The following is an 11,902-nucleotide window of genomic DNA, read 5'->3' as shown; positions in this document are numbered from 1 at the left end:
TAATAATGATGACACTGATTAGCCATATAGCCAATCTTGAAAATAGATGATGAAATTCAGCCATGCAGTGCTTACTTGAAAACCTTTACGGCTTTTACTATTCTGGTTTTCGTTTGCTTTGTTCTCATATATGAATGTTTTATGCAGTGCGGTGTTTGAAGTTAAATGAAGATATGATCTTCGCACTTTGCTGGACAATTTAAGCAATCGTCTCAGGACCTGAAAAAATCAGGTGACTCAACGGGAGTTCGAAAAAGTACAGGGTCTTAAAACTAAGAAACATTTTCAAATCTTAAACTAGTATGACGTAAACATTTTATTTCAGCCATGTTCATTAAATGTACTTTATTTTGTTGCCATATACTTAAAAGGATATACCCACATGTACGCATTACGTACGTACGTTTTAGGGTGCCATGCCATTCCCGAAGGTACGTATTTTTCTAACAATATAAATAATGTGTCTTTTCAAATTTAGGTATTTCTCATCAATACTTTGGATAATTGACTCTCATTCTTACTTGAAACTATATCAATCTTAACTTTGGGTTCGACATCCAAAGCATTAATATTACAACGTGATCATATCAATATATATTCTATTATCAATGTGATTACTACCCAACCCCACCACCGCCGATACACTTTTTCAGTATCTCTTGCTTTATAAAATGTAAAAGTATAAAAATCCGCTTTGGAAAATACTTACATTTAATAAGTATGGATGTTGAACAGTATTTAATGTCTCACTTATGTTCCTCCTTCATTTTTTAGTTGACGTTAGATTGATCAATTATAGTGCGTTCAGACTTATTGCTGGAAGAGATACCCTTGTTCGGTCACAAATCTGCAGGCCGTTCACACTACGTAGTACCCACTAGCTTCGTCTATTTATAATTTCATGTTTTTTATTGTAAACAAGTTTTGAAACCATTTGCTGACTATGTGTCTCTCTGTACATGTTACTCCGGCGTCGTCGTTCACATTTGTTTTCGTATACGAGCACCGTGCTTCCTGTACTACCTCTTTTCGTGGTGCCCAGACCCAGGCACTTATACACGGTCACCATCAAAATTTTGTGTTCACATTGGTGCCCGTGCCTGAGCACCGTGGCAGGTCACTCAGTCTGAACGCACTATAATAAACTTTAGAAACGAAATCAAACAAATTTTCTATAATGAATGAATAAAACTGTTATAAACGACTTTGCTACACTTAGAACAACAATCCGCTTTTGCGAACTTCTTTGCCCCTCCCCCCCCCCACTTTTCAAACTCTCCGGGAGCCCTGTGCTGTGAGGATGCATGATTTGCACACATTCTTGGTGTTCAGGGGCAGTTTAAGCTTTCACAGGGCTACTGGCCGTTCAAATTTTACCCCTCTCCCACAGATAGCATTTTTTATAGATTCTATAAAGAATTTATATATTTTTTACTAGGTGCGTCCATGTTAAGAAAAGCTTTTACTGTGTAAATCTTTTAACTGACGATGGAGCAGTAAATACTCGTTAGAAAAATGTTCTTGATTGAACCTTCCTTTAAGAGATGAAAAACTAAAACCAATATTTCAGCTGGCTCGGAAATCAATCACCATTTCAATCCCAGAAGCAAGATATTTGATAGAAAATTTATTTGACAAAAAAATTTTATTATTCGTGTTGAGATTTCTGTATTGATTATCAAATCGAAGACAATATTTTCATCGCATGAAATTTCCTTTGCGCATGGCCTTAAAAATAAGTCATTTACAACCTCCAATTGCTCCTTCCATTTATCCAGCCTGTTGGTGCTGTGTATTTAAGAAAGTTTGGCAAGTTATTAAATAATGTAGCTATATGATAAACAGAAGACAAAATGTACTCCTATGTGGAGTGCCGCCCATTCGAATTTTGACGAGTCTACCCTTTTAGATCAAGCAGGTCACACTAACGTTAAATGCATGTGAATGTTTTTCCCCCGTTTATCTCTTTTTAATATATATATCCAAAGATGAAGGACCAATTCCACCAGGTCTTTTGACAAAATCGCTGTTAATCACCATAGTTGTTTTTCGTTTCTACAAAAATTAATCCTTGTGCTGTAGATATAACATGAACAGATGATGAATACTTAAAAATAACAATAATAACAACTTATTGTACGAAATGTCTTGTAAATAATGAATTGCAGACACAGTCATTAAAACTGAAAAATCTTCTTAAAACTTACACCAGCCGTTGTTATTGCATTCGTTTACAATATGTAAGGGGGTGTTTACATGAATCCGGAATGAGTCACAACTCGATCCGGATCGAGTTCATTCCTATTTTCATTCCGGATCAAAATTTCATTCCGGATCGAAATTTACTTTTAATCTCATGTAAACGCGAATTGAGTTTCATTCTGGAATGATATTGTGATTAATGACGAAGCACGCATGTGCCATGGGTATTGTCTTCTGGCAAATTGAAGCTCGTAAGCAAATAAAGAGGCTAAATGGGCTAAAATGAGTGCGAAGAAAAACAACAATTAGTTTCATGCAAGTGTTAAGCTGTATTAACGCAGCAACAACAGAAAAATAAGGGTTGCTATAATGTTTATGTTCTCCATCTTCAAATTTCAAAATTCCCGCAAAATGTCAATCCTTGTGTTGATTTCCCATGTAAACACGGATTGACATCACGTTTCGATCGGGATTGAAAGTCATTCCGGACTCATGTAAACACCCCCTAAGAAAGATCAGACTAATAATTATAAATGCACAATAGAAAAGAAAAACATGCAATCATACTTCAGTAAAATATACATATCGAAGGCGAAGAGATCTTGTTTATTCCGTCCAAAGATTTGTGAGTATATATTTCGAACGATCATTAAACAATATTTTGACTTTCCCGCTTCTGTGAAACGTATAATTTAATTGGCTTTTATGATTACTTCATTTTTTAACCAACCAAGTTCGCATTCTCTAAAAAGTTATCGACGCTGGGATTGTGTGGAATATTGCATTCTTTTAAGCATATGAATAAAATTTTCGTAGCTAAGTTAGTTTCCTTTTAACATTTCTTTGTTTTAAGTACGTTTTGTATGTTCTTTGTTTGTTTAGTTAATTCTTCTTTTTTATTGCAACGCTGTGAGGACTTGAAACGCGATGAAAGAGTGAGTACTGCTTATGACGAAAAAGGAAGCTCAACCTATGTTTTGCAGTAATTGCCGTCAGTATGAATAGATGTATATAATTAACTCTAGAAGATAGTGTAGAAATACTTCAGTGATGTTTGTACTTGTAGCTTGTGAATAAAAGGTTCAAAACGAAGAGTGATAGTGAACCAGCTGATGAGCGGTTCCTCGATAGATATTTCCTTTGTTTTGCACTGGTATTTACTAAAAATTGCACTGCTCTCAATTAATCAGAGCAGAGGAATTTTTATGTATATTACTAAATACAAACAACATTATACACGTGTATTCTTTGGACATGCATGAAACACAGACGTCAAGTCGACCGTTGACGTCTAGCCAAAAACACGCCAGAATACTATTTCTCGTTAACGACTACGGTAGAACATGTGTTAAGCGATCATTGGAAAATGACCAGACGGGCTACGTGTGATATTTAATACAACTAAAGTTGAACAAATCGGTTGGTATTGTTCCTTAATATACCAAATAACACCACTATATAAAGCAATTTTTTTTTAGCTTGAACTAGAAATTAAAAATAGTATACGTAAAAATGTCTGAGCTCAAACTGCTGAAAAATAATCAATGGCGAGCGTGTCAACAGAGAAGGTGGTTATAACTTATAAATTCCGTGCGTATATATATATATCACTTTCTTTGAGGTATGTTTTCTTATCAATGGCTGAAGGGCTGTAAGAAAAGTTAAATTGCTGGCGTAATTCGTCCACTCAAACAGAAAATATTGTAAAATCTTTTGAGTCATATTACAGAAGATATGTACAATATAAAGACATTATGGGGTGTATTTACTTAACCTGACCGTTTAATACAGTTTCAAACCATTGAAAAATTAAGTTTGGGACATTGGAATACGGTGCTGCTTGCTTAATACAGGTTCTCTTGTATTTCACAGAATAGAAACATACAGTAGTCTCACTCCACTGTACAACTTGGTGCTGTATATTTAATTAGATTACTGGCTGCGATTAGCCATCTCTGCCCTCCTATTGCCCGAAAAAAGCAATTGACTGGCTGCCTCTATGCTAATAACATGCGTAATAAAATATGCGCTACACAAAAAATTTCTATAGAGTGGCACAACTGTTTGTGTCTATGCTGTGTACTATTTCGTAAAGAGTTCAGTTTAGTCAGTAATTAGAATGGCTTCAAATCTGGAGAACGCTGATATTTTGAAAGATTTTGAAACACAAGTTCGAAGAGCAAAATGGTTCAAAGACGAATTGGAAAAGCAAGAGGGGTGGACGCAAAGATTTAATAAAATTGGAGAATATAACTCATGGAGCAAAACATTTCCAAATGACGAAGTGCCGGCGAAAACTTTATTTAGGTTCGAAAATCTGCAATTAAGTGCTGAAAAATTTGCCGAAATATTGCATCCCTCGAAACTCGATATTCGATTAAAGTGGGACAAAACATTCACTGGTAAATAATTAATAACATCAAATTTTAGCGTGTTGAGACTGCTGTCTGGGTGATTTTGTTTTATCCCGACCCGAGAAATTGGTTACCCTGCTAGAGAATGCCACAAGCAGAAGTACAGCTTGTATGTCATGGGATTATTTTCACCGAAAATAGGTGGAGCGTACTTCTTTGTTGATACACGTCACCGCTTACGGAGTTTGTTTACATTAACTATGAATCACCAACATAATTACGTCCGTGGCATACTTATTCAAATTTCAAACTAACTAATTATAATACCAGCAATTTGAAACTTCTCGAGTGTTGTGTTTGTTTTGTTATTTTTAAAATTGACTGATTTACGGAGTTTAGATTAAAAGAAATTAGATATTATAAAACGAAATATACTTGTTTCGTAAGATTTTTCAATATTGTTTGAGAAAAACTCGTGGGGATCATAAATTATAGTTATATCTTAGCCTTATCATGCACTTGATTATTCAAATAGAACGAAAGTCATATTGGCTGGCTATACGCCATTTGTTGTGTTGAGTGCTACTTTATCATTTTCATGACAAGTACGTTTAATCCCGCGGTATACACGCACGTCGCTCTATAAATTAAGACGTTCATTAAATTTCAGGCACAGAGAAGTTGGAAACTTTATCAGATGAATCAGCAATTGTTTTTACGGTTGTGCAACTTCCATGGCCTTTTACTTCGCGTGATATGGTTTTGCACTTGTCAACGGCAAAGGGAATCGATTGGTTTGGAAGCAAAGCTTTTGCAATATTTGTCAATAATGCCAAACATGCGTTAAAGCCACCTCGAGGAGATGGTATGGTTCGGGCAACTAATGGTGGAAATTTTTACATTGCTGTACAAGATAAAGAGGAGCCTGAAGTGAGATGCGAAGTTTTTGGTTTGACGAATAACAACTATAATGGTTGGTTGCCTAAAAAAATGAATGGTTTCTTTCGCCAAGGGCGTCGAAAGTTTTCTATGCGTTTAGAGAAAGCGTAATTCAAGGTTATAAGAATTATTTCAGCTCTTAATCTTACTGTAAAACACATGCTAACATATATTTCAGTGGTGCTTTGTTAGTTTATTTATGAAATTACAAGGTCCACCCTTTTCAAATTTAGAGATATTGTGAAAAAGCAGTGGTTATATATTTTTACAGAATTGGCTCTTTCTAAACAATCATACCAGTGCTTGCTAAAACTGTAATTTGGTAGTTAATTCTCTACAAATAGTCATTTAGCTTTTCAGTTCTGGTGATATCTTTTTATAAAAGTATGACTTTCTTGTAATAACATATTTTCTGCATTTTTTCACAAGACACATAAAAAAGTTTCTCATCTGCAAATAATTTCCTTGCTACATCTTCTTTCAACTTTTTCACTCCTCCACCCAGGCAACGTAATATAACAGTTGGTGATGAAAAATGATAATTTAATGTTAGTATTAATAAGTCAGTGTTTCCACATTGCAGGAATTTTTGCAAAAAAATTTACTGCAAGAAAACGAAAAATTGGAAATCCAGCGAGACTTACCTTAAGTCGAAGTTTGATTATAATTCTACTAGTCATTAGCGAGGAGTGGAGGAGTTGTAGGAGAGAGAGCACTGCGCATGAATTAACCAGTATTTAGAGCACAAATATTGGTACTATGGCTGGAGTAGAGAAGAAGAGACTGGGACACGTATGAGTGGGCCTACACAACTCTCCACCTCTCGCTAAGGGCAAACAGAATTATAATCAAACTTCTACTTAAGGTAAGCTCGTAATCAGGGGTGTATTGGGAGGGGGGGGCACGAGGGGTTCAGCACCCCTAGTTATAATTCTAAGTCTAGTTGGGGTTTGTTCCCCTTCATCATTCTTCAAGATTACATAATTTGGACATTTTAACCGCTCATTGCAAGTGATTTAATCATCCAACAAAAACACGTCTTTGTGATTTTATATGCTTGACATTCCTACAAGTGTCAGGAAATGCAAACTAATTGTTAATATAACATGGAGTACTTCCACGGTACTTTATTTTAACCGCTGATACAAGCAGTACACGGCTGACATTGATATGTATATTACATGGATCGCGCATTCCCAAAAAATTGAAGCCTAAGTAGACAGCTATAATTAGATGCGCCGCTATATTGAACAGTCCCAATCGTAATAATAATCTATAGTAAAAACCGCGATAGCAATGAATTTTGGAGCGCATTGTACTTATACACCGGACACCCTAAAAAATCATTCGTTGTGAAGCTAGAAGCATTCTCTTGCGATTGTATCTCTCAAATGATGTCACGAAAATTTTTGAATAAATCCCTTCTTAATAATACAACTGCTTCCTACACTTAATCTTGTTAAAGCTAATACGTAGCAGTTTTGTCAATGCATCATAAGAGAAGCTTCTCGCAATTTTTCATAGCAGAATGTGATATAATTTGTATGTCAACCTCGTGAAGTGGGACTATTCCATATGGCCGCCTTCCGGCTTCAAATTTAATTAGTGATGCGCAATCCATGTAATATTGCAACAATCTGATCTTTTTTGACCGTGTATGATTCATGTTCGTTTCATTAGTAAAAAACACGAAGGCAATTGGAATCAAGCCCAAAGGTAAATCAAACTTTTTTCATGTGATTATTTATCAATTTTGGAATTCCCACTGCATGGATTGTATTCATAAGCTTTTCGTTCAAGATTTTATCATGTAACGTACACGTATAAATTATAACTTGTCCTCATCATGTTGCATCGAGATTTAACTGTAACGCCTTAAAGAGAGAAATTGCTATGGTAAATGGACTGAAACAAAATAAAAAGCATGAAACGCAAAATAAAACCGTGAAAAAAGAACCAACCAGAGAAAACAAAGGAAAAACTAAGGAAATCAAGAGTTCTGAAAAGAATTGTTTTACAATAAGAGCATTAACCCGAAAGTTCTAAAAAGAATTGCTTTAGAAATTTAAGCTGGCTACCATAACCGACCATTCACGGACCATACCTTGCTACATTGCAGAACATAAATGGGATAGATCTTGGGTCAATTTTAAGCCCGTTTCAAACGTCGCATTTTACATGCGCCGAGTGCATTAAAGAGAAATGAAAACGAGATAGAATGCCTCATTATCTTTTGTTTTAATTGCATTCGACTCATGTAAAATGTGACGTTTGAATTAGGCATTACATTCCAGGTTAAGTTGCACGCAGATTATTGAATGTATTGCGGACACAATGAGAAGAAAAATATGAAAAACAATTTAGGACAATGACAAAAAATCGCAATTATAACTGATGATTCGACTTCTTTATCAAAGAAAACATGTCCTATTATTTAAATACGTGTAGTATTCTTGATGTTCCTGAGAACGTATTCCTTGAACTCCATGAAATAGAAGGTCAAGATGCAGAATCTATCGTCAAGTGTATTCTTACGACGCTGTCAGAGTACGGGTTTGACAAGGATTACTTATAAAAGCATCTCGTTGCATTTACAAACGATGGAGCCTCTGTCATGTTTGGAGTACAAAGCGGCGTTGGGGCAAGGCTGAAGAGGAAATTCCCGGCCTTAGTTTTGTGGCACAGTCTAAATCACCACCTAGAGCTGGCTATCTTAGATGCAGTAGTAGTAGTAGTTTCGTATGGTAGTCACACCTCCATATGTGTCTCATCAAGCCAGCTTTCGAAGTCATCATCTGCTTTATGCACTGTTGCGTAGCCGCCTTCAATGCGTGTGAACGGACAGTGCAGGATGATATGGTCCATATTCTGGTTGGTGGCGTTGCGTGATGGGCAAATTGGTGAGTCTTTGTAGCCCCATCGGTATAGGTTGTTTGCTGTTCTGCCCTGTTTTGATCTTATTCGGTTTCAAGTGCTCCATTGTTTACGAGTTAGCTTCTTCAAACCAGGGAGAGGGACATTTATGGGATCTTTAATTAGATCAGCACCCCTTGGTTTATTTTCGGACCATTGTTCTTTCCATGTATTGTTGAGGTCAAACGATTCAATCTTGGAGTTATGAAAAGGTTTTCGTGATTTAAGTCTCGAAGTAGTTGGGGCAGACTGGATAATAGTTTTTAGTAGAGTGTCAATTTGTGTATTTTCAATGCGATGATGTTATTTCTGTGTTGCTTCCTGTCTGCGTATGTTAGGTGGAGCTATAGCACTCATTACAAGTAGTTAAGGGGCTGGGGTTGATTTTAATGTTCCGGAAATTTTTCGCATTGTGTCATTTAGCAATACATCTAACTTATTGACGTGTTTAGAGCGAGACCAAACTGGAGCACAATATTCTGCAACACTGTATGATAGGGCAAGAGATGATGTCCTAAGTACCGTTGGAGTGGCGCCCCACGATGTTCCTGCGAGTTTTTTAATTATTCCATTTCGTTTTTGCAGTTTTGTGGCAGTGTTTTCAATGTGCTGTTTGTATGTTAACTAGCGATCTAAAGTCACACCCAGGTATTTTGGAGATGAGTCATATGGTAATTTGGAGTTGCCTACACGTATTGAAAGTTGTAGATTTGCTTTGTGATTGTCCAAGCGGAAGACGGTGCTTACAGTTCTTGTTGTGTTCATCTTTAGGTACCACTTGTTGAAAAAGATTTGTAGTTTTGTTGTGTCATGGCTGAGGGTTTCTTTAATTTGTTTAATATCTCTACATTGGTGTGATGGTACGAAGTCATCAGCGTAGCCAAGTTTGAGAGAGGTGGTCTGTGGTAAGTCACTGATATAGATGTTGAACAAAGTTGGTGCTAGAACTGAACATTGGGGAACACCGTTTTTTATAGTTCTCCTTTTGCTTATTTTGTCACCCAAACATTAATGATAAATTCTTGATCCAGACATTTTATTCAAAAACTTTAGTGTTTTCTTACAAGGGATACATTTTGCTAACTTATACATCAAACCGTTGTACCATACCGTGTCGTAAGCCGCAGATAGATCAATAAATACAGCTCCAGTTTTCTGTTTTCTTACATATCCCATTTCGATGTATGTCGTTAAGGCCAGAGCTTGTTCAGTGGTATCTCTACCTGGTCGAAAGCCTGCTTGTTCTTTTGAGATATAGTGGTCAAGTTAGGGTACTATTCTGGTCAGCAGTATTCTCTTTAGACGTTTAAAAAAACAACACAACAGAGAAATTGGGCGATAACTCGAGGGATCGTTTGAGGGTTTTCCTGGTTTGAGGATGGCAAGTATTTTAGCTTCTCTCCAAGTCTGTGGGTATTCTGATTTGTCAATACCATCCGAGAGAGATAATGCAAGCCAGTTGATCGCCTTGGGGCCTAAATGTTTGATCATGTCTGGATAGATACCGTCTATTCCGGCTGCCTTGCCAGCTTTCATTTGTTTAAATGCAGTGTCAACTTCTTGCTTACTAATTGGCAATAATGAAAAGCTGTCATCCGGGTTTGATTTGTATAAGCGTTAGTATTCATGTCTGATTTCTTTTTCGAATTTATGGATTGGTTTATGGGTGCTACGTTGTTTTATTTGTTTTGCGATATCTTCAACGTTAATCGGTGCCTCTTGTGTTGTTTGCCTACGTTTATCTGGATCAAGTTTCTTCAAGAGATTCCATGCCTTTCTGCTTGAGCGCAGAAGTCCGTGTTTTCTACTGTTTCCTGTCATTTCTTGCAACGTCCTTTTTGTAGAGATTTTAGGAGTTCCTCAGCTATGCTTTGGTCCTGTGTTTCTTCATATCTTTTAAGAAGAGGTTGACTTTCTTCTGTTCAGTATGGGATGTAAGTAGATCGCTGGCCTATTGGAATAAATTTTCTGGCACTACGTAGAATGAGTTTGGTGAAGCGGGGGATGTTTTCCTGTACGGGTTGTATTCTTGGGCATGTTCTCTCTATGGACTTAGTGAAATCACTCCAATTTGCTTTTTGTAAATTCCATCTAGGTTTAGGGAGAGATGGTGTGATGGGAATATTTAGACCTATTGTGATTAGAAGGGGTCTGTGTTGGCTTTTGGGGAATGAACCGAGGACTTAATGAAAGAAATAGAGTGGTATGTCATCGTTATCCTTGGATACGAATATTAGGTCAGTAGAGTATTCTCTTTGCCATCTTGCAGAGAAGAAAGTGCCTTTTCTTGCGAATCAAACAATAGATGCATATTATATTTTGATGTCCATGTGCTGATGTCTTCCCAGCTGTATTGTTCGTTCTGTAACCCCAGTCTGAATGATGACTGTTGAAATCACCATATTGATAACTGTAGGGTGACTGATGTAAGGTAGAGGTGGTGATGGCCAGTTCTCATTCGGTGGTTTATAGATGTTAATTAGAGTAGTTCCGCCATAGTGGACAATAGTACGATGGACATTATTTTCAGTTAGAGTAGATTGTATCACTGAGGTTGATTGGGGATGTTTTGAAAAAAACATTGTGCCATATTTTCATGGAAGATGGTCAACAAGCGAGTAATTTGTGATGGTGTATCTCGATGATGGACTATTCTCTACAACATGGGTCTCTTGTAGAAGAGAATATCAACTTTGTTGTCATGAAGAAGTTTTGATAAGTATTCATTTGGCCATAGACAATCCTTTGACATTTAAGGAGTAGGTTCACTGTTGGGCCAATGTTGAGATAGAAACCAGCGGCTCAATGAGCGGACCTTTTATCTGGGCGACGTCCAGCCAGTATGGTTTTCTGTATTTGGACTATTCATGAGTTTGGAGGTGTGGTTCCGAGAGTTCGACATCGAAGTTCGGAGACCGGGATTGGATCATTCTTAGTTTTCCTTCAGTGAAGTACTTAAGCCCCTGCACGACTACAACGTGGTGATCCAGGCGCAGGGGTTAGATGCAGTAGAGTCAATAAATGGATTCTATCCAATACAAGCATTTTTCGATAAAATATATTACTGTGTAGCTCTATTTAATGTGAGATAGCAACAGATCTTGACACAGTGAAGAAAATTGGCCAGAACACTTGTTTCGATTCTTGGGTCTCTATTGTGCATGTACTTTATATGTTTGATATAGTCTGGTAATTGCAAAGCTTGCGGTCACGTGGTTTCTAACAAATTGGGACATTCTGATTGGTTAGATTTCATGATGTCATTGATGTATGAACATTCATTGATGGAATTTGAAATTTCTTTGGGAAATATATAAGTGTACAATTACATGTATGGTAGCACATTATACTGAATATTATTGAAATAAATTGAATTAGTACATGATATGCATGTAACTGCATTGATTAATCAAATTGAAATGCAAATGGTTTTTCCGCTTTGCTATGTCATGAAAGGAACCAAGTGTTTTTGCTCTGGCCAATGCCAATGATTT

General features: G+C 36.7%; 1 protein-coding gene across 1 annotated transcript; it reads left to right on the top strand.

Annotated features, from left to right (window-relative positions):
* Positions 1–4,321: 4,321 nt before the first annotated feature.
* On the top strand, positions 4,322–5,618 carry LOC124449263. Its single transcript, XM_047000202.1, has 2 exons — positions 4,322–4,604; positions 5,227–5,618. The coding sequence occupies exons 1-2, from the start codon at positions 4,322–4,324 to the stop codon at positions 5,604–5,606; spliced, it is 663 nt and encodes a 220-aa protein (XP_046856158.1). The 3' UTR covers positions 5,607–5,618.
* Positions 5,619–11,902: the final 6,284 nt, after the last annotated feature.

This window comes from Xenia sp. Carnegie-2017, unplaced genomic scaffold (assembly GCF_021976095.1).
Source record: "Xenia sp. Carnegie-2017 unplaced genomic scaffold, XeniaSp_v1 HiC_scaffold_23, whole genome shotgun sequence".
Taxonomy (NCBI): Eukaryota; Metazoa; Cnidaria; class Anthozoa; order Malacalcyonacea; family Xeniidae; genus Xenia; species Xenia sp. Carnegie-2017.
The sequence above is the reverse complement of the archived record's forward strand: the minus strand, read 5'-3'. Positions and strand labels throughout refer to the sequence as shown.

What these genes read in the sequence shown, in the direction of transcription:
- LOC124449263 (XM_047000202.1), top strand. Translation starts at nt 4,322, where the DNA reads ATGGCTTCAAATCTGGAGAACGCTGATATTTTGAAAGATTTTGAAACA. An exon ending in GTGGGACAAAACATTCACTG is followed by an intron (nt 4,605 to 5,226) that starts GTAAATAATTAA and finishes ATTAAATTTCAG; the next exon opens with GCACAGAGAAGTTGGAAACT.